General features: G+C 44.4%; 2 protein-coding genes across 7 annotated transcripts in view; one reads left to right on the forward strand and one right to left on the reverse strand.

Annotated features, from left to right (window-relative positions):
- The window catches only part of LOC102148130 (cell adhesion molecule CEACAM6-like), a 436,353-nt gene that overhangs the window by 47,000 nt on the left and 365,734 nt on the right, over window positions 1-23,619 (reverse strand). The gene's annotated exons all lie outside the window — the stretch shown is intronic.
- On the forward strand, window positions 5,065-14,984 carry LOC111775433 (cell adhesion molecule CEACAM6-like). The gene is made up of 5 exons (XM_070224525.1): window positions 5,065-5,294; window positions 6,169-6,528; window positions 10,231-10,501; window positions 11,977-12,008; window positions 13,070-14,984. The coding sequence occupies exons 1-3, from the start codon at window positions 5,231-5,233 to the stop codon at window positions 10,488-10,490; spliced, it is 684 nt and encodes a 227-aa protein (XP_070080626.1). The 5' UTR covers window positions 5,065-5,230; the 3' UTR covers window positions 10,491-10,501; window positions 11,977-12,008; window positions 13,070-14,984.

Below are 23,619 nucleotides of genomic sequence, written 5' to 3' on the forward strand. Positions count from 1 at the left end.
GGACTCCCCTGAAGGACAGTGGTGAAGGGAAATCCTCTCAGCGGGCAGAACGTCAGGCAGTGAACCTGGTTGTCCATTTTGCTTGGAAGTAGAAATGGCCAGAGGTGTGATTATATGCCGATTCAAGGGCTGTGGCCAAAGATTTGGGTGAAAGGTCAGGAACTTCGAAAGAACATGATTGGAAAACTGGTGACAAGGTGGTCTGGGAAAGAAGTATTTGAACAAACCTCTCTGAATGCTGATCAAGTGGATAGGATGAGCCATTCTGTGGACACCAGTCAGCCTCTTTGCCCACTGACTCCTGTCATCACCACTGGGCTCATGAAAAAGTAGCCAGGCAGGGATGGACGTTATGCATGGGCTCAGCAATGTCTCCTTCCGGTCACCAAGGCCAACCTAGCTATAGCCACCACTGAGTGCCCAATATTCCAGCCCAGAGACAAATACTGGACCCCGGATATGGCACCATTCTCCAGGGTGATCAGTCAGCTGCCTGATGCAGCTGCCTGATGCAGGCTGTTACATTGGACCACTTCTGTTATGGGAGAGGCAGCGTTTTTTTCTTATTGGAATAGGCACTTACTCTGGACACAGATTTGCCTTCCCTGTACACAATGCTTCTGCCAAAACTACCATTCATGAACACCCAGAATGCCTTATCCTGCATCATGATATTCCATACAACATTGCTTCTAATCAAGGGACTCTCTTCATAGCAAGTGAAATGCAGCAATGGGCCCATCCTCATGGAAGCCACCACTCTTACCATCCGGAAGCAGCTGGCTTGATAGAAAAGTGGAATGGCCTTTTAGAAACTCAGTTACAACACCAGCTAGGTGGCAATACCTTGCAGGGCTGGGGGAACATACTCCAGTATATGCTCTGAATCAGTGTCCAAAATGTGGTGCTGTTTCTCCCATACCCAGGATTCTCAGGTCAGGGAATCAAGGGGTGAAAATGGGACTGACACCACTCTCTGTGCCTGTAGAAATCCACTAGCAAAATTTCTACTCCCTGTCTACATGACATTATGCTCTACTGGCTTAGAGGTCTTAGTTCCAAAGAGAGGAATGCTTCCACCAGGAGACACAATAATGATTCCACTGACACATCAGGATTCCTCACTCTCAAGCTACCCCAAAATTGCAGGCCCTTGGAAAGCATCAATCTCAGCTTCCTCTTTCTTCCATCATAGGGGTCAGGGGTCAGAACAAATGAAAGGCTAGTGAGGCCCAGAGAGTGTGAGGGGGCACAAAGCACTGGGAGCTGGATTGGGAGCTGGTGAGACTACTGGCTGAGGCTGTCCACAGAGGCCCAGGGAGAAAGTGGTACAAGAAAGAAACCCCAGGAATGGGGAGGGAAGAAGAGAAATAAAACAGGCACTGCGAGGGTCCAGCCTAGGTGCTGTGTGGGACTCTGTGTGTGAAACTATCTCAGGACCAGGGCTTCTCCATTCACCACTGATATGGACAGACAGTACCTACAACAACCCTGGATCAATGTTCACTTAACAGTTGAGAGATAAACCATGGGCACAGGGTGCACCCAGGTTCTGATAAACAGGAGAGGAAGCAGCTCCCATCTCACCTCACCCAAGGACACAGAGGGGTGTGCGGTGCTGTGTGTTCCTCGAATCAGGGTTCCTGTTTGGGCACCAGGCCATGCGAGTGAGAAGGGAAGTTGACTTGTCCATCCTTCTTTCTCTGCTCCCCAGCACAGACCTTCCCCTCCTGACACACCTAGTTCTGTGCTCCTCCTACTTCCACAGAACCACCAGCACTCCAACCACACATCACTCCGCCCAGCAGTATGCATAGTATAACCTATGGATACAAACACAAACTGATATATTTTCCTGGGAATCTGACTTTGGTGACATGTCACTGAGGGAAGAGGCAGGGCCAATGTACTTACAACAACAGAGATTGGGACTCATCGAACAGGAATATGATGGAGCATTAACATGATATGTGACCCATGTAAAATGTCTATGGATTGCTGTTGAATAAACACACAGAGCTGCATGGCATGGGGCCTCTGCCTTCTACATTTCCCTCCTCATCCAGCAGAGGGCAGCAGAGCTACGCAGCAGCCTGGAGCATTCCCAGAGCGCTGCTGACCTCCTTCACCATCACCCAAAACCCAGCATGCTCTGCCCCTCACCACCCTCACTCAGTCCACTGTCCTCCTCGCTCTCCAAGCTCCACATACTGGACTCTATCAGCCTCTCCATCCAGTCAGGCATCTGCTCCCTTAAAGTCTGGTCTTTCTGTAGACAGCTCTTCCCTCCACGTCCTTCGTCCTTCACTGGGTAAGCTACTCACACTTCAGGTCTCAGCCAAAAGGTCACTTTCTCAGGGGTGCTCTCAGTGATCCCCAGACCACCTGAGACTCCATTACATGCTGTGGATGCCCACACACTTTCCTCTCACAGCCCTTCTCTTGATTACAATTAACTCCTTAATTCCATGGTTTTCTCTGAGTGCCTATCTCCCTGTCACAAGGTAAACTCCATGACACCAGGGCCCACATGTGTCCTCTTCTCTGTGGAATTCCCAGGGCCCAGACAAAGGCCTGACACATCACAGATGCTCATAAAATACTCATGAAATAGATGAAGGAAACCACACAACAGAAGCCTGTCGTCCCTGTGTGACACCCAGTGGTCAGAGCAGATTCTGTGTAGACACAGGGGGACTAGCACCAGCATGGGAGGAGGCCAGCAGGTTTGTCTCATGGATGGGCCTTTCCTCTTATAGAGTCAGGAGCGAGGACAGGGCCCTCCTAACAGTGAGGGGTCAAATCCCTATTCACTCCCAGAAAATCACACCCCCTCCCCATATCTACCTCATGAGGGACTTCTCTCCCTGGAGGGCCTGAGCCAGTAGCCTGTGTCCTTCCTCCTCTCACAGAGACCTGACCTGGTACAAATTCTGAATTCTCAACATGAAGTGGACTTACCACCAGGAGAGGAGGGAGCTCCACCTTGACCTCAAAAGAATCAGGAGATGACTCCCCTAATCCAGGGTCCCTAGTCTGTAGGGAAACCTGGCTGTGGTCCCATGAAGGCATCTCACCAGCTAAAGGTATCCTGAGGAATGAGGAGAACTTCCCATCCAGGATAGAACAGGAGAACCAGGATCTGCATTTGCTTGCACCTCAGAGGGGCTGAGGGTCCCATGGGGTCCTCCCCTCTCCTAACAGTGGAACCCATGACATCCCCTGGCTGAGACTTCAAATGGAGCTGCTCCAGCTCCAGAGCCCCGTGGGGAGGCCTAGAGCAGATGACACACAGGGTCACAGTTGACTTGATGCAACACCCCAGTGCTGTGATGGAGGAAACAGGACAATCGGTGGTCCAGCCCCCAGGCTGGTGTCGTCTCCCAAAAGAGTCAAGTCATACCCCACCAAGCCCACTCTTTAAATCTCAGGAACAGAGAGCTCACCCTGAGACAGTACATCCCCCGGGGAACAGTTCTTCTGACACTACATCAGGAATCCTTTGGACAACACCTGTCTTCTCCCTGGGCTCATCCTTCACTGAGGTGGAGTCAGTCAGCCTGGGATCCCCAAAGCCCAGGACCCAAGCTAACCAGCCTCTCAACCTACAGGTCATAGCCCACCGCTGTCCAGGGCTCAGGATCAGCTCACACCCTCTGGAGCCTGGTCAGCATCCCTGGTGCAGCCCCTGACATTGGACGCAGGTCTCCTCATGCCCTCCAGGGGGCGACCTTGGGACACAGAGACAACACACAAGAAATTAACACATGAATGTGGCTTTTGCTGAGGAGGTGGAGAAGAAGCCTGATTTGCATCCCTCCCTTTAACAGACTCTTCAGGTCCCCTCAGACATGCCTGTTCTGTCTTGCCCATGCTCTCTGGGGGCCTTGGAATACCCTGCCCTGTCAGAGGTCCCTGTGCAGGACCCCTTTCACTGCCTGGCACCACCCATAGGGAAGGCAGGAGACCACAAGAAAGTCAGCCAGGCAGAGGACAGAGGTCAGGATGGTCAGGGAACACATGAACAGACTCTGAGCCACAGCTCAGCCAAGAGACATTGAAAGGGAGTGGTCTCCCTGAAGCCTTCCCTGAGGACCAAGAAGCCCACAGCCACCTGACCTCCCACCACCACCATCGTCTCACCCAGGATATGTAGGAAACCTGCCCCTTCACTCCTGAGAACTGTAGCTCCTGAGACACCAGGTACTGGCTCTCTGTCCCTGGAAGCGAAGGCCAGGCTGGTGACACCAGAGACAGAGGGCAGGTCCCCTCACGAGTCATCACTCAGCTTGCCCCTTTCTCACTCCGAGAGTCATCTCTGTGACTTTCCCGTTGAGAGTAAAGCCAACCTTCCCAGAGCATTTGAGGACACTGGGAAGACCCTGGTGCCCAGCTGGGTTTCTCTGTGAAATAATAAGAGAAATAATCCCCAGGGTTTGGAAACCTCTGCGGTTCTGTGTGGTGCTGACACTGAAGCCATAACACAGCCAAGAAAATGCTGGGGCTGGGCGCCTACTGGGTCAGAATCTGCATTTTAACAGAATCATCTGACTCTGAACAGGAGAATGGGAGAGGCTGCCCCACCCTTACAAAACGGGGTCTCAGACTGGCTGGGTATCCACAAACCTGGGCAGCTGCTAAAGTAGCATTTCTAAGGTGTCACCTAGGCATTCACAATCTTGACAAAGCTCCACAGGTGATTCTGACACAGAGCAGGGGTGACATTACTGTGACAAGAGTTCCTGATGTAGCCCCAGAACTCCTGCTCTGAAGGGAAAAGTCAAATGTGAAAGACAAAGGGCTGCAGTGGAGACTGACTATGATCCCTGACCCAGGGTTGTGGGGACTGCCCAGAACACCAAAGCCCAGGTTTATGCTTCTCCAAATAAGGGTGTGTGTGTGTGTGTGTGTGTGTGTGTGTGTGTTTGGGGGGAATCACAGCAAAAGAGAGAGAGGCCTCCACAGTTCCAGGGAATCAAAATGTAGACAGATAGGAAAGGGGAAGGAGGGGCCTAGGGAGGCTGGAATGAGAGGAAGAGAGGGAGGAACCTGAGCAGAGACCCCACCCCCAGTCCATGTGACCCTCCTAGGCACTCCTGCCCCTGAAGGAGGCTCAGCACAGAGGGAGGAAGGACAGTAGAGCTGAAGCATCTGGACAGGAGTGCTTGTGAGCATTTCTGGAGCCCAAGCTCTTCTCAAAGAGGGAGGAGCCAAGCAGGCAGCAGATACAATGGAGTGCCCATCAGTCCCTGGCTTCAGAGGGCACATCCCCTGGCAGGGGCTTCTGCTGGCAGGTAAGTTGGGATGATGCCCTGAGGGTGAGTATGGGAGAACAGACTGGCTGGGGTCTCCTGGGGAGGACGGAGCTCTGAGAGGGGACAGAGGACTTCTGTTTGAACCTGAGGGGAGGGGACATGGGAGCAGAATAGGACGAGTAGAGGGAGCTGAGCAACAGGAAAATCTTATTGAACTGGAATTAGTGAGGGGCAGGAAAACCTCAATTGTTATATTTTTTTGAAGTTACAGTTTGAAAATAAGCTAACTATATCAGAGTGACACTTCAGAAAAAAACATAATCAGGGGCACTAAGCATTGTCCTTACCAATAAACCTCATAAAGTAACAATGATATGGAGGGCCCTGGGAACACTCATTCGTTCACCCACAGGTGTTTGCAACCTGTTTCAGGGACTAGGGGAACAAGATCAGACAAGTCCCTGCCTTGATGAAGCTCACATTCTACGAGGAGGAAGACAGACAAGCAAAGAAATCTGAATGTGATTTCAGGGACTGACAAGTGTCATGCAATGAACAGACCAGGGAAAGGTCAGAAAGGGAAGTCAAAGGGTCTTCAGAGCAAGCGGTCAGGGAAGGCATCTCCCAAGGATGCCCCTGAGAGTGAGCAGGGCACTGAGGGCAGTGAGGAAGTGAGCCAGGCAGACACCTGGGGAAGACTAATGGAAACTAAAAGAAATAACAAGTTCAGAGGGGCTGAAGTAATGGTGGTGATGCTGGTGACCTTGACCAGTAGGAGACACAAGAATACATACACACAAACTCCAAGTCTAAGAGATGAAGAGACCCGTTCAGGACCCAGGTCCTCATTTTTCCATCCCAATACATAAGTCCAAATATTGACTGATCGCTCTCTCTCTCTCTTCCTTCCTAGTCTCACTCTTAACCTTCTGGAACCCACCAACCATTGCCCAAATCATTATTGAATCGGTGCCGACCAATGCTGTTGAAGGAAAGGATGTTCTTCTACTTGTCCATAATCTGCCTGAGAATCTTTTAGGCTACGTCTGGTACAAAGGGGAAGGAACAGATCCCAATCAACAAATTGTAATATATGTGATAGGAACACAAGAAAATTTCCCAGGGCCTCTATATAGTGGTCGAGAGACAACATACAACAATGGATCCCTGCTGTTCCAGAAAGTGACCCAGGACGACACAGGATACTACACCCTAGAAGCCATAAACCAAAATTATGAAAGTGCATTGGGAAGTATACAGCTCCGTGTACACAGTGAGTGATTCCTCTCTGACATCTGGGTGTTGGGTGGAGTGAATTCTGCTTCACACACAGGATTGACAGGCCCGGCCTGTGCCTACATCCCCCTCATTATGTCTGGGCAGGGATGACTGGGAGCAATGATTTCCTGGCTTCCCAAGTCCCAAGGCTCTTGAACTGGTCACCAGCTAAAGCTCAGCCCCAAGAGCCACATCTGGGCAGGGGCAGAGTCAGATCCATCACCTGAGGCTTAGCATGGTGAGCACAGATGGATAACGTCCCCAGGCCATTAGCCAACTGCCCTGGGAGCATAGGGGCCTCCAAAACTCAAAGAGTTTTATAGTTTTATAGTTTTAGCTCACTCATTTAGGTCTTTGATCCATTGTGAGTTAATTTTTTGTGTAAGATATTAGATGAGTTTGACTTCATTCTTTTGCTTTGATATACAGTTTCCCAAGACAGTTTGTTTTAAACACTGCCCTTTCCCCATTGAGTGGTCTTCACATCCCTGTCAAAAGTCATCTGACCATATTTGCAAGGATTTTTTACTGGCTTTTCTATCCCATTGGTCAATATGTCTGTCTTTACACTGGAACAACACTGTTTGGATTTCTGAAGTTTGTAGTAATTCTTGAAAACAGGAAGTGTGAATCCTCCAACATTTTCCAGATTGTTTTGGCTATTTGGTGTCTCTTGAAATTCCATATGAATTTTAAGATGGATTTTTCTATTTCTTCCAAAAGATGTCATTGGGATTTTGATAAGGATTACACTGAATGTAGAGATCACTTTGGGTAGTATTGTCATCTTAATTACATTGTATTCCAATCCACAAACATGGAATACCTTTCCATTTGTTTTTGCCTTCTTTAATTCTTTTCAGCAGTGTTTTTGTAGTTTTTCAGTGTATAAGTCTTTCACCTCCCTTGTTAAGTTGATTCCTAGGTGTTTATTCCTTTCGATGCTAGTGGTAATAAAATTTTCCTAATTTCCTCTTCAACTTGTTCGTTGTTTGTGTATAGAAGCACAACTGATTTTTATACATTGATTTAGAATCCCGCAGCTTTGCTGAATTTCCTTATTAGTCCTAAGTTTTTTGTGGGATCTTTAGGGTTATATGTCATATATGACATATAAAGTCATATCATCTGCAAACAGAGATAATTTCACTTCTCCTATCCAATGTGGATGCTTTTTATTTATTTTTCTTGACTAATTGTTTGCTAGGACTTCCAATACTATTTTGAATAGTAATAGCAAAAGCAGGCATTCGTGACTTGTTCCTGATCTTAGAGCAAAAACTTAAAGTCTTTCACCATTGACTATGATTTTAGCTGTGGGTTTTTTATAGATGGCTTGTATTATGCTGACTTAGTTTCCCTCTATTCCTAGTCTGAGTGTTTTTATCATAAAAAAACGTTGAATTTTGTCAAATGCTTTTACTGATTCAATCTCCTTACTAATTATAGGTCTGTTGATATTTTCTATTTCTTTATGATTTTAGCTTTGTAGGTTTTGTATTTCATAGAATTTGTCCATTTATTTAGCTTATCCAACTTGTTCACATGCAATTATTCATAGTACTCTTAAAATTCTTATTTTTCTGTAGAATTGCTAGTAATGTCTCCACTTTCATTCCTGATTTCAGTAATTTGAGTCTTCTCTCTTACTTTCTTAGTCAATCTAGCTGTAGGTTTGTCAATTTTATTCATCATTTTGAAAAATCAACTTTCGGTTTTCTTGATTTTCTCTATTGTTTTTCAATTCTCTACTTCATTTATCTCCACTCTAACCTTTATTATTTCCTTCTTTCAGCTAGCTTTCGGCCTAGTTTGTCCTTCTTTTCTACTTCCGTAAGTTCTAAAGTTAGGTTGTTAATTCAAGATCTATCTTCTTTTTTAAGGTATTTACATTATATTATAAATTTCATATATAAATTCACAATATTACATATATTACAAATATAATGTATATACATTAAATTGTAAATTTCTTTCACAAGATTCTTAACTTCTCTGAGCCTCAGCGCTCAACAGAAAATTGCAGTAAGAGTACAATCGGCCCTCCATAACTGCAGTTCTGCATCCACAGATTCAATCAATCGAGGATCGAAAGACCTACTATGGTTTCAGCTATACTGAACATTTACAGACTTTTGTTTCTTGTCATTATTCTATAACAATGTGGTATAAGAATGATTTACATAGCATTCACATTGTATGAGGTATTATAAGTAATCTAGAGATGCTTTAAAGTATATGGGAGGATGTGTGTAAGTTATGCTCAAATACTACACCATTTTATGTAAGGAATTTGAGCATCCATAGATTTTGGTGTCCGTGGAGTGTGGTGGAGGGTGGAGTCCTAGAATCAGTCCCTCATGGATACTGAGGGATGATTGTACCTGCTTCACGGTATTATATTAAAGATTTAAGGTAAGATTCAATGAAACCTTTAGTAAAATGCCACACACAGTGGAAATGTTCCCTAAGGGTTAGTTGCTATTATTATTACTATTATCACTAGCCTCTCTGTAATCAGGAAGTCTTAGAGTCAAGGAGTACCTGACTCTCGATCCAGATTTTACTAGAAATCTAACTTTGGGTAGGTTTATTCACCACTGTATCCCTGAGTTTTTTCATCTGTAAAATGGAAATAATGTCTATCTGACAGCTTTATTACATGAATCAAATGAGATATATGTAAATTATATAGCATAGAGCCTGGCACAGGACCTCATAATAATTGCTAACATTAGCGTTAATCATCAGTCTTAAATGGACTGGTGAGGGCAACAGAAATACAAAAGAAGAAACAGATGGAAAAGGAAATATATATTGGGGGAAGGGGAAGTATAACACAAAAAACCACTGGGACAAGGTTTTTGACTAAATATAGGAGAGGAAAAAAGGAGATGAGTGCAAAGTTTCATGTCTGGTTTGTTACTTTTCCCCCAAAATCACAGGCAAGATGGCATTAGACATACAAGACATTTATTGGGGGAAATGCCTGTAAAGGAAAATAGAGCAGGAGTGGGAGAAGCCTGGGAGATTCCTCAGACCACGGTGCAGATCTGATCCCTGTGAAGGAGAAAGAGAAGGAAGGAAGCTTTAGCTTTCAGTGCAGCTCTAAGAGAGCGTCTACAAGGCTGACAGGGAGTCCTTGAGCTCAAGTCACCCATCAGAGGAAAGTCATTTCTCACAGAATTGGGATTACTTTCATATCCCAGCTGGGAGCCTGTGGGAAGGGTGGTCACTGTTAGTTGAACGGCATTGGTGAATGGAGACGGTGAATTCAGAGTGCGCTAGCCCAGGCCTTCTGTCAATTAAGTCCCCACCACAAGAGACCCGAGAGGCACATTTACAGAGCTGCCACACCTGGTACACAGAGAAAGATGCACCCACAGAAAGGTGGAAAATAACAACATAAAAAAAGAGTCATGAGCCTTTTTCACATTTCCAGAGCCTTCAAAAATTTCTCAGGGCAGAAAGACCAGGGGGAAATTGAGGCCAGCGTGACTGCCAACCGAGAAATACAATGAGAGCAAAAATTTGCAAGGACATAGTCAGCTATCACCTCACAGCAACTTTCCAACAGGAAATTTATTCCTTGAAGGAACAAGTAGAGACTACTCAACGTTGAGAGTTGTTTCCCAGGGCACCCCCACTGTAAAATAATGTCACCTTGACACATTCTTCTCTTTTCTTTCCATGACAGATGATTCAACAACAACACCAAGACCAACACCAACACCAACACCAAGACCAACACCAACACCAACACCAAGACCAACACCAACACCAAGACCAACACCAACACCAACACCAAGACCAACACCAAGACCAACACCAACACCAACACCAACACCAACACCAGGAAATTCTGCTGGCCTCTCAGCTGGGGTCATTGACAGCATCGTGGTCGGAGTCCTGGCCGGGGTAGCTCTGATAGCTCCGGTGTACTTTCTACATATCTGAAACATTGGACGGTATGATGGCCATTCTTAGTGTTTCACTTTCTCCAAGGCAAAGTGCCATGCTTGGGAGAGGGAAGGAGACTTCAACTCTGTCTCTGGGCCTGAATCTGCTCCTCCTCCCTAAACTCCTGCTTCTCAGCACTAATTCCTCTGGGTTTCTTCTTCCCTAGTCTTCAGGCTCCCTCTAAACTGCTGTCTGTTGGACATGGTTATTCCCATCCCCACCTGGTTTAAAGGGGACAGACTGAATTCTATTCCTCTGCTCCCCAGTCAGGGAAGCCAAGGTCCAAGAAGGAAAACAAATGAGGAAATGAAAGGAGGGGCAGGAGAAAGGGAGTCATGTGCTCTGTTGGCATAGCAACAGGAAGGATGGATAAGACAGGAAGAGAACCTAAGAAAATCAGAAACAACCAAAGGCCTCTCAGGCAATAAAGAGTGAGAAAAAAATAGCATCTACCTTCAAAAGGGGAAAGGTGTGAGGGTAGAAGTAGGGTCACAATCAATTGATAAAGAATGGACTTAAATGTGCACATCCAGCAAACAGGAAAGGAATAAACACTAGAAGGAATCAAGGGTAGACTGTGGAAGGAGGTCCTGAGTGGAAAGGCAATACCTACCATGGTATAAATGAACATTGAGGAGCCCCGAGGAATTATCTGCTCACTGTGTCATTCCTCACACAAGGAGCAAAGATCCTATGCTTGGGAATAGCAGTCAAAGAGTCTGATATTTATTTAGGGAAAGTGTCCAGTGTGATCTCACAGAGCATAAACCCTCAGTCTCCAACCACAGTAAGTAAAGCCACTCACCCAGTGACAGCTGGTGTGTTCCACCATGTGCCCTAAACTAGCAGGGAATCCTGGACTCCCAAACCATTGCCTACCATCTGAATTTTTAGAAGGGATCTCCACTTCCCAACCTTAAGTTGGCATAGGTCCTCACCCCCTTCCTAGCCACAACAGATTCCCCTGAGACACAGCTCCAGGAGAGATGCTCACTCTGCCTAGGCCAGGTAGGTCTGAGTAAGATGCACATGTTCCCAGGAGACATTTCCTCATACTTCGTCCTTCCCCTCCCGCCTCTTTATGGATGTGGGCATTCTCCTTTAGGGAGACTTTCCCTGTCTTGCTCTGCTCTTGGCACTGTGGGCCACAGTGCCACTCCTTGCCACTGAAGCCTGTGGCTGAGAAACACATCAGGGAACAAATCAAGGCCTTGTAGCCTGGAAAAGATCTTCAGAAGCGGATGAAGGCCTCCTCTGGCTCTACTCCTGCCCCTCCTCTGGTACTAATGCCCTGGGTCTGGACCACAGACTCTGAGGGAAGCCAATTCCTTAAGTGATCATGGGTCACCTCCCCACTCCACCCTCCCACCACCAGCCACCTCCTTCAGCTAGAAATCACAACAGCTTAGGAACACCCTCATTCTAAGGCCATAAGTCAGCTTTGCATTTTCATCCATGGGTAACTCTTCTTTTGCTTCCCCAGGTCAGGGCCACTCTGACAACTCCCCTAACAAGGTAAGAACAACACGTTTCACTGGTTCATGTTCTCCTGGAAATATCTCTGTATAGAATGGGTTATTCTTGAAGACACCAATGTGAGACCAGGTTTGGGTCAAAGTTCCTCAATGCAGCAGCAAACAAAGAAGTGCTAGCAATGACTCCCGTGAGTCTACCTCATTGCAAACATGTGGACTTTGGAATTATCTCCATCCTATGTTTGAATGCTGGTTGAGACTCTTATTAGCTCTGTGACCTTGGACAAGTAGTTTAAACTTTCTGATCCTCAGCTTTGTCATCTTTAATGGGCATGCTGCCTACTTCAAAGAGGAAGTGAAGGAATTCAATGAGATACAAATGTACAGCACCCAGCACAGGGCACAACACAAGTAAGGCCTCAGTCATTCTCCCTCCTTTACCTTCCATCTGACTTTGTTCCTACTGTCGAAAGATAATTTCTAGTCTAATGGGTCTGACATCTTATTTCCCTTACTTTAATAATTTTACCAAATTTTTCTCATCTTAACCTTTCAATAGTGTACCAAGACATACTGAAGACTCCTTAAATCAAAAGTATATTTTGACAATGTATAAATTTTCACAAGATGAACATACCCATATAAGCAGCACCAAAATCAAGAAACAAAACATGTCATTATCTCCACAAAAAAAACCTCCAGCTACTTCCCTCCAAAGAGTAACCACTATCCTCCCTTCCAATGCACTAGATTAGTTTTGCCTGTTTATGCTCTTACATAAATGAACGACACAGCGTATCCTTATATGTTTCTGGCTTCTTTCATTCAAATTTGTTTTGTGAGATTCGTCCATATTGTATGCGTTTGTAATGTGTTCATTCTCGTTGCTATATCATCGTATTCTGTTGTACAAATACCAAAATCTCTCTCTTCCAATGATCATTCAGAGGATGTTAGCAAGCAGGAATAATGGGTGATAAAAGCCATCTCCAAAGCTAAAAATTTGAAAGTCGTGATAGCACGTGGTACTGAATCACACTAGAACAGGTGAGGGCCTGACCTATGACACTGATTTAACTGACCGCTGCTCATGCCTTTCAGATGGATGAAGCTGCATATTCTTCCCTGAATTTCAATGTCCAGGAATCAAAGAGACCAACTTCAGCCTCCCCACACCCACCAGCCACAGAAACAGTTTATTCAGAAATAAAAAAGAAGTAATGCAACCTGCCCTGTTTCCTGCACTGCTGACTTACTCCAAGCTTCTCATCCCCGTCACTGGAAGGATCCCTTTACCCTCAGAGAAAAGGGGAAGAAGACTTGTCCCCCACTTAACTTCCAAATGAGGCGCCTCCAGGCTGCCTGGTCACATCCCCTCACTTCAGTGTCAATACATGAAAAAGTACAGACAGGAGACTGTAGGAAACCCACCCTTCCTAGTCTTTGAAATTTGGCAAAGCAAACCTTGGGGGACAGTTGGCAGAAACTCTCTTCTCTCCCCCTCTCCTGATCTAGACTTGTTTTAAACTTACCCATTGACAGTACACTCACCTCCCCATCCCAGTCCTGTCTTATCTTAATCTAACTTGAATTTGCCATAACCTTCAGAGATATGTCCTTGTCCACTGAAATGCATGTGCCAGAAAAGAACAGAGAAGAAGTAAAAGTAAAAGTTTCTCCTGTCTCTCCAAAGCCCAGGGTGAGCCCATGAGACACAGGAAAAGAAATATATAACCAATTCTGAACTGGGAAATCCTACACCATAGTCCACTGTCAGACCTGTCTACACGTAAGACCAGGGCTTAAGCACCTTGCTGCTTAGTTGGAATACCACCTAAGCCCTTTGGCAAGCCTGTCTTCCCAAAACTCACTAGAAGCAACTAGGAAAAGTATTTGCCAAGGTCTTTAGGCGAGTCTTAATGGAAAATACACAAAAAAGCATGCATTTTTTAATCAATCTGTGGGCTTCATTCAGGTAAATGCCCACAGAAGGAGAGGTTACAGATTTAGGGAGTAGTTAGCTGTTTACGGAGATAATCTGGGAATTTGGGAAAGGAATCAGAGAGCTACCCTTCAGAGATTATTTAAATGATTGTTAAAGAATGCACAATTTGGGATATTGGGTTTTCCCTTTTCTCTGAGACATTCTGCCATTTTAATTTTTGTAACTGCTTATTTACGTGAGGGGGTTGTTTTTATTTAGCTTAGCTGTGTAAGCCAATCTGACTGCCTTAGGTGAAAGAGGCCACAAAAACCCCTCAAGTCCCCTTGGCCAGGAGCTCCTCAAGGCTTTTATGTCAGGGGCTCCAAACAGAAAAGAAGAAGCTGTTTTCCTCACTCATGGCTAGAAATGGATCTAACACAGTTTCCAGGCATCTCGGGCCAATCACCAGCCTCCATTCTACCCCGTGTATCTGCCTGTGCATGTCTGTCTGCCTCACTCCCTTTCTCAGGAAACCTTGGCCCCTGCTAAGGTGCATTTGGTCCTCGAGAAGTGGGAGTGCCTTGAAGGGAATGCTGTGACTCATGCCATTGGCATTGCTTACAACCTAGAAAGCTGCACTGGTGCTGATGCTCCTTAGGACACACGGGAATATTATCTCTGGGCCCTAGGCTTCTCGAACAGCCTCTGAAATTTGTTTTCTCTCATGGGGTCTATGAGTCCCATTGTGTCTCAGGATAAAAGGAAGGGCAGGACAAGAAGAGGCAAATGCACTTCCCACCCAGCCTTCTACTACACAGATGGAACCTCTTTGGGGCTGTTGAGAAGAAGGTTTTATTCGATACTGATTACTGAATCTCATGCTGTGTCTAAGAGAGCCCTCAGAGAGGGTTAGATAGGAGTTCTCTGTGCTCAGGTACCTCTTTCAGAGTTTTCTAACTCTGACACACACTGTATAGACGTCCCTTCATCCACACTATTCTGTGTTATTTAATTTTGCTTAGCTAAGGTTACTTTGAGATTATTTGTAAATGTGCTCTATATTTATAATAAAAATTATGTATCAGACATCAATGTGCTGCCTCACAGTTGATACTGCTTTAGACAATGACTTCTTTACAGTCAGAAGAAAGAGAAATTGCTTAACTGGGGGTCAGAGTAAGCCTATTTCTAAGTCTACAGATATTATATCTAATGATCAGAGAATTAGCTAAATTCATTTGCATACCTGCTAACAAAGAGGGTCTATCGAGAACCCACAGACCACAGCTTCAACTTACCTGAAAAAAAAATGCCTGTTTTCCTCCCAGTAAGAAGAGATTTCATGAGGAAGATTTCAACCAGCCTCTTTCTTAGGGACAAATAACCCTTCCCACACGGGGGCTCCAGTGTATCAGATGCAGCAATACAGCTTTCCCTCACAAGAGTCTCCACAGATACAGCCATATAAAACACGAAGATTAAAAGATAAAGCCCTTATTTGTATCTTTATTCAAATAACTCTACTGTAAAAAAAAAAAAAAAAGGTGTCGGGGGGACAAAGGAAGAAATCAAGTAAAATTGAAGGGAAGGTAAAACATTATGAGATTATTGCAGAAATTTGAACATTGACTATTTTATGATATTAAAGAATTATTCGTTTTTAGTGTGATAATGGTATTGCGGTTATATTTTCTAAAGAGCCCTGACATTTTAGTAATACAACTGAAATGTTTACACATGAAATGATTTGATGTCTGGGATTTGCTTCAGGATACCCCAGGTTTGGAGATGAGGGTATAGATGAAACAAGATTGGCCGTGAAATAATTGCTGAAGCTGTGGGATGAGTACATGAAGATTCATTATATCATTAGCTGAACTTTTGCACTTGTTTGAAATTTTCCAGGAAAAGAAAAGTCCTTGTTATCCAGAAGCTTCTAACAGAAGGAGTCATATGTTCCAACAAATAGAATATTATGTAGCTAAACAAAATAAACACAAAGTACTGATCAAGCTCCCTAAACAGCGACTGCCCTGGGGTAGGCAGAAGGAGTCAGGGAAGATGTCAAAGGAGCATCCTTCCTTGACCAGCATCTTTAAGGAAGAGTGTCTCAGGCACAAGGGCAGCCCAGTGGTACAAAGTCATGCAGATGGGCAGCGGCAGAGCTCCCGCACACTCTCCGGATGACTTACAAGAGGCCATGTTACCTGAGAGCACCTGTTCCAGAGCCAGACCACCTGCACTGGAGTTCCTGCTCCTGAATCCCCACTGTGACACTTCATGCAAGCTATTTGTAATGTCTCTGGGCCTCAGATTCTTTGCCTAGAAAATGCAGATTATAACAATACCTACTCCACAGGGTGTTGTCAGGAGTCAATGAGTTAATCCAGGTGTAAAACACCTAGAAAGACAGTGGGTGAGCAATAAATATTGGCTGTTAGTAGTGGCGGCAGTATCCCAGCCCACAATACCACACATTTTGAAAATCTCATCTAATTCTTATTAGTCACTTATCTTCTCTTTGTTAAACTGTACATGTGTAAAGTAGGGACTGTGTCTTACTTATCTCTGTATCCCCAGAACCTAGCCTAAGGCCATTTCATAATAGACACTGATCAGGCAACTCTTCTTTCAGGCAGCAGGGGAGGGACCACCAGAATCCTCTGTCTAGTCCATCACGATTCCCCTATGGATTATACCCTCAACTCCTACAATTCTTTGGCTTCCGTTAGCTTCCTTCCCTGTTTCCACCTCCTCCCTCACTCTGCTCCAGAGATGTGCATTCACTAATGGTGCTCTCTGGCCCCGTCCCTGGCAGTTACTCCAATGCCTCCTTTCCCTCTCTCCCCACAGCTATGTTATCTAAACAGCCTCTGCATCACTTATTCTGAGATTAACAAAGGGTGAAGGGAGGCTGAATTCTAGAGCATTGTCCTCATACCTATTTTTGAGAAGTAGAATCCTCCGGAAGAAAGAAAAGCAGATAAAATGAGAACCAGAACATAAAGCTTTCAAACATAGCTGCATCTTTGAGGGAACCCTACAGACATACTTGTACAATCAGCTAGCATCTTGCTGGGGTTTTAGGGGTTCAGAAACTGCTGGGGAGGAGAGAGAGGCCTGATGAGCATGGAGCCCAGCTTTATGTTAACTTTTGCTTTACAAACTTCTGGGTTTCTTTTTCCCCCAACTAGTAAACATCCTCATTTTCCCTCAGAGCAGAGTCTCAGAGAGGAAGAGAATATGAACATCCAGAGCCTGAGAAGGGAGAAGATACAGGACCACACACCGCTAGACTCTAAAGAGGAAGTAGGAGGGTCAGCTGCAGATCTCTCTCGAATCACAACTCTCTGTACAAAGTCCTGTGACCCGAGCAGTGATGTGGGGCTGGAACATCATCCTCATCTCCCCAAGAGTGGGAATTGCTGGTAGAACACTAACTAACTCCCCAGGAACAGAAGGAAATGGAGCCCCTGAAGTACCTCTCCCCACCCGTTCTCCCCAAGTTTCCTCTGACAGGTGGACAGTTCAAGGCTATGTCCCCAACACTAGCATTTAATGATTCTTTTCTGTAAAAAGAAAAGGTGAGGGAGGAGATCACAAGGCTGAAATGGCACACTGGAGAGAATATACTAAAGAGAGCAGCTTAAACATGATTTGCTTAAAGTCAAAGTCCTGTGGAGCATGCTGATCTCCCTTCACTGCTGGGCTCTCTATGACCAGCAGCCTTGCCCCATACTTGAAGCCCCATCTGAACCCAGAACTCTTCTTGCTTAGGGACTACAGCAAGAAAGGAAAAGGGAAACTGGACACAGGAAAGCAAATACATGCATGCAGGGTGGCAGGCTCACCGAAATACTAAGTGTGGTTATGCCGAAGTGAGACTGGTCTTCTTGTTGGGCTCAGACTGGTTTTGAGAGCAACCCTACATGGTAAGTGACCAAAATATTTTGAGTAATGACAGAACTTTTGGAATGTAGAGCTACCCAGGACAACTAGTTTGCAGGTGTCCATATTTACCTGGATACGATACACTTGTAAAAGGAATCCTATAACTCACAAGAGTCTCATAACTTTATTGTCTGAACTTACAACGGATCGTGGAACAGTTTGATATGACCAGGAGTTTGAGCAGAAGGGGAAAAGCAGGAAAAAAGCATGAGTGTATATTGCAGCAGAGACGTGGAGAAGAGAAAAGAAGAGCCAAAGAAAAGAGCAATACAAAAGAAACAATAAATCCCTATCATAAACACAGAGATGGGAGCAGTGAGCTAATTGTGGCTCAAATAAGCGAATAGGCCAACTCTCCCAGTTGAAGTGTTTCCTGGGTAACTTCATTGTCAGCCAGCCCTGTATGGCCCAGGGGTGGGGTGGAGTGGGAATGGAAATGGGCAGAAACAGACACTAAATTCTCCCACTTCCATTTAAACCAAGAAGGGCTTTATTATCCTACACAGGAGAATCAGACTTTGCACATTCTTTGGTACTTTATATTAGACAGAGAAATTTGATTAAAGTCAGTTCTTCAAAGAACCAGCTGCACAACTTGTCTATCACTAATTAGCAAGTTAAAGAGCAAGAACTATTATTGCTTCTTTGTTTGTGAGCTAATTCTCTAAAGCAACGTCTGTACTTAAGAATCCTAAGGCCTCCATATGACCCAGCAATTCCACCCCAAGTTATATAACCAAGACAAATAAAAACATACGTCTACACAGGAACTTGTACTGATACTTGATACAATATGGACGTATCTTGGAAACATTATGCTAAGTGAAAGAAGCCAGTCACAAAGACTACATAAGGTATGATTCCATTTAGATGAAATATTCAGAACAGGCAAATTCATAGACACAAAAAGTAGATTAGTGGTTTCCAGAGGATGGAGGGAGGAGATGCAAGGGAGGGACCGTGATGAAGAGTGATTGCTAATGGGCATGGGGCTCCTTGTTGGGGTGATGAAAATGTTCTAAAATTAGTTACGGTGATGGCTGCACATTTCTGTGAATATACTAAAAACCATTGAATTTTGCACTTTAAATGAATGATTGTGTGGTATATGAATTATAGCTCAATAAAGCTGTTATAAAAAAAAAGAATCTTAAGGCCTGGATAAGGGCTATGTCAGCTGGCTGGAGTTTAGATTCAGCTATACTATCCCATAAGCCCATTAAGACCCACAGCTGGCTTGTAAAATGGCAAAAGTCTGAACTTTTGCTTTAATTTTTTTTAAAAGACTGACAGCAAGGCCTTGACCTAATTTCTGGTTCTCTCCCTACAAGCTCTGCAGCACTTGCTGAATCGGTTTAATGAGAAATGTACCCAAAGTAACTACAGTAAATCATTCACTGATACTACAAATATTTACTGAGCATCCATTATGTGACACGTACTTTTCCAGGCCAAAGGAATTCAACAATAAAACAAGGAGGCCTCGCCTACGAGATGCTTACAGTACATTCGCCAGGTCTCAGGAGAACATGGTAAGTGTTACAAAAGTGATGAGCACTGGATACTGCCGAATCACAATCTGGGGTTGGTATGTGGGTGTAGGATTACAGAAGAAGTAATGTTTGAACCCTGGCCTGCAGGGTGGCTAAAATTGACAGGAAAATAAAGAGGCATGACAGGAGTGTTCCAGGCAGACAGAGTAAGAGCAAACTCCCCGACACTATAGAAAGCAGGGACATTTAAGGAGTTAAAGTAGTTTGGTGTGACTGGAGCATAAAGTGCAAGAACTGGGGTGGGATGAGGGGCAGGACTGGCACTGATGAAGCTGGAGAAGACTGAGGTCTTTTAAGTTTGTAACATGACAAAGAACTTGGGAAGGGACTATGCTGAAAATATGCTGAAGAGGCCAAAGTGCATCCTGGGGACAATAGAGAACAATTAAAGCTCTTTAATAATGGAAAATGATATGATCGGAATTTTGTTTTCTAAGACCACTCTAGCTGCACTGTGGATCATGAATTAGAGGGGGCGTGGAATTACACTGGAGGCAAGGAGGGGAGTCAGAGAGAAGACCATTGCAGTGATCTAGAGAAGGAAATGATAGTGGCCTGAATTAGCAGTGTGAGTAAGGTTGGAAAAAGCTGTAGACAGGTTAGAAAAATGTTTAGGAGGCAGCATTGTCAAGACTCAGTAACTGACTAGATGAGGGAATGACAAAGGAGAGACTCAAGAATGGTGGCCAGGTTTCTGGCAGAGGTCACTGTGGGTACCAGCCATGAAGTCTTTTTTAAAGAATCCAGTTTGGAGGTAGGATAAGTTCAGTTTTGGACATGATGCATATTCAAAAACAGATATCCAATAGACAGTTAACATACACAACACAAGAGAGGACGATTACAACTAAAGCTACAGAAGGCCCAGTGAGCAGACATAGAAAGAGAAGAGGGCATAAGACAGAACTCTAAAGACCACTGACGCTTATGGGATGTGCAGATCAGAGGAGGTGGCCAAACTGAAAAGGAACAGCCAGATTGGTGGGAAGTCACAGAGTGAGGGCCACAGCAGCAGCTCCAGAATGAACTGGCAAGTGCCTGTGACATCAGGTAAAACAAAGGTGAGAAGGTTTTATTGTATTTGGGGATGACTTCACCACTGGAGACCTTGGTTACAGCAGTTTTGATTACACAATGAAGGCAGAAAAAAATAATCTCCGTGATGCTATGGAGTAGATGGGAGATAAGTGAAAGAAGATGTTAACTAAAAACTCTTTTAAGAAGTTTGCCTATTAAAAAGGAAGAGAGTGGTAGAGTGGAAGGCAGCAAGAGAAATAAGCTTCAAAATGGGATTTTTTAAAAATATGAGAAAGATCCAAGTATATCTAAACATTAAAATAGATGTAGGGAATTTGTAGTTTTATATTATAATCATGATCATTCCCCTAAATTACCCCCTCCTTCTCATAAGAACGCTGGAAGGAAGATCTATCCTATAATATGCTAGGTGCTAAGTATTCTAAGCTAGAGCAGCTTCACGGCAGACTTGACTTACCAACATCTTCCCAAACAAGATGCCTCCAAAACCTCATTAAAATCTGCTCTCTTACTGGGTCTTTTCTCTATTTATGGCCACACATCATGTAAAACTACCAATTTTCTCATCATCTTTATAATGATCTCTATTCTTCAGAAATGGGCCCTTTAAAACCATAAGTATTTGCTAACTTACAAAGATCCAGTGGAGACATACAAATGGTTGCCCTCTGTCTCTCTTCTTGTGTCAGCAGTACAATCTCCATTGGTGTGGGAGTGCTTATCTGATTTTTTTTTTTTTTTTGAGGAAGATTAGCCCCGAGCTAACATCTGCTGCCAATCCTCCTCTTTTTTTGCTGAGGAAGACTGGCCCTGAGCTAACATCCGTGCCCATCTTCCTCTACTTTATATGTGGGACACCTACCACTGCATGGCTTGCCAAGCTGTGCCATGTCTACACCCAGGATCCGAAACGGTGAACCCCAGGCCGCCGAAGCGGAACGTGCGTACTTAGCTGCTGTGCCACCGGGCCGGCCCCTGATGTTGTTTTTAGAGGAGCTGGAGTTTCAGAGATGGAAAGGGAAGAATCTGTCCAAGGAGTAAGTGCAGAGGAGGTGCTGACCCTAGGACTGACTCCCAAGAAGGCGATCCGGCCTGCCCATTGGGCAATTACTGAAAGACAACACCCTCATTCTGCCTAAAATTTTCACCCCGCTTTATTAAACTACTTGATATCTCATCCAATTCATTTAGAAAGGATTCTGAGAAGGTTAGAGAGCTTTCAACTGTACATGAGTCACTTGAACAGTGACGCTGCTTCCCCCCACCACCTGCCTCCAATCTACCACACCGAGTTGGGAGCTTTGATGGGGTCGGGGTGGAATGAGGACTCAAAAGCAAGGAAAATTTTAGCCTTAAGTGAGGAACAGGGTGGGCCTAGGTCAGGTATTACAGTGGAGAGCTAATGGAAGCATCGAAGTCCTATGTGCCTGAAATCTTGGAAAAGGGAGAAGAGCTCAGATGAAAAGGTATCAAAAGTAAGCATCATTTTTAAAGTATGTCTCATGTTAATCCAGTTCTAGGAAAGTTTGATAAAACTCTTTTCCTTTCTCTTGAATATTTCTAAAATCCAGACCCTAAATGTTTTAGTCAGGGTTCTCCATGGAAACAGAACCAATAGGATGGATAAATATCTAGATATGGATATAAAGATAGGTAGATACATAGATAGATATAAAGAATGAGATTTACAAGGAATTGGTTCATGTGATTATAGAGGCTGACAAGTCCCAACCTGCAGGGTGAGTCAGAAAGCTAGAGACCAAGGAGAGCCAATGGTGTAGTTCCAGACTGAAGGCCAGCAGGCTCAAGACCCAGGGGAGCCAATGTTTCAGTTCAGGTTGAAGAGGAGACAAAGAAGATGTCCCAATTGGAAGGCAGCGAGCAGGAGAAATTCTCTCTTACTCAGAGGAAGGAAAACCATTTGCTCTATTCAAGCCTTCAACTGACTGGATGAGGTCTACCCACATTCCCACGTTAACAAGAACAATCTGCTGTACTCAGTCTACTGCTTTAAATGCTAATCTCATCCAAAACACCCTCACAAAAACACTCAGAATAAAGTTTTACCGAATGTCTGGGGACTCTATGGCCTAGTCAAGTTGACGCATAAAATTAACCGTCACACTAAGTTAGTAATACAGTTCAGCCACATTGTTCATTCAACACTTAAAGGCCCTGTACTATGGAATACACATAGCTAAATTTCTGATGCATGATAACCCATATATAGTTCCAGTAGATAGCATTGAGTACCATGAGGGGATCTAAAGGTTGAGATGTTTGAGGTGGGGAGAGACTATTTCTTCCACAGGGTTCCTTGGAAACAGTGTAGCATTTCAGCAGGGTATTGAAGGATGACAATAACAGCATAAAGGAGGAGAATAGTCCTAATAAAGAAAAGAAACAAAAAGACAAAGAGTCAGGAAAACATGGTGAGTCATCTAATTCAACTGTAGCTTAAAATGTAAGAGGAAAACGGAAAGTTACTTATAGAATGGTAGGTGATAAATGGAACCCAGAGCTTCCCAAACTCCATAATAGGACTTTTGAAGAACCTACAACCTGTGGCCCAGATCTTTCTGAAACTGTTTCAATTCAACTACTAAATATTTCTGAGACGTAACTTCCCATTCTGGCAATTTCTCCCATCTCAGAGTTCCTCTCCTTCTCAGGCCTTAGATATGCCCAGTCACCCCTGTTGGGTTATAGATTTAAAAGGCTTCTTAGGGGAAATCAGTACTTAATCAATCTTTACAACATATTTCATGAAACATATTTCAAGTCGAAAACAATGAATTTCAAATTCATGAAACAAACATTTAGCATCACCTACTATGTATCATGTACTGTGAAAAGTCCTGGGAATACACAAATTAATAAAAATATGTTTCCCACCCTAAAGGAACCTACTGTCTACTTGGGAACAAATACTCATCACAAGATGGAGAGAGTCCTTTGGAGAAATCTTGAGAAGTCATGCAAAATATATCTTCAAGGTCAGGTCTAACCTGGAAAGTAATTTTGCCTGGTTTGTGACGACAGGGAAAAGAGTACCCACCTTACTTTCAAGTCAGAGCTCAGTGGCTGCTAGTGCAAGCCACAGCAGGGAACCTAACAGTTACCATGCACCTCCGAGCCTCAGGCTTGTGTTAGGCTTGGGAGATACAAAGAGGAGTGAGATATCT

Source organism: Equus caballus, chromosome 10 (genome assembly GCF_041296265.1).
Source record: "Equus caballus isolate H_3958 breed thoroughbred chromosome 10, TB-T2T, whole genome shotgun sequence".
Lineage (NCBI taxonomy): Eukaryota > Metazoa > Chordata > Mammalia > Perissodactyla > Equidae > Equus > Equus caballus.

Excerpts from the sequence above, each read along its gene's own strand:
- LOC111775433 (XM_070224525.1), top strand. The coding sequence starts at position 5,231 with ATGGAGTGCCCATCAGTCCCTGGCTTCAGAGGGCACATCCCCTGGCAG. Across the intron at positions 5,295-6,168 it reads GCAGGGGCTTCTGCTGGCAG|TCTCACTCTTAACCTTCTGG; the intron begins GTAAGTTGGGAT and ends CTTCCTTCCTAG. Across the intron at positions 6,529-10,230 it reads TATACAGCTCCGTGTACACA|ATGATTCAACAACAACACCA; the intron begins GTGAGTGATTCC and ends TTTCCATGACAG.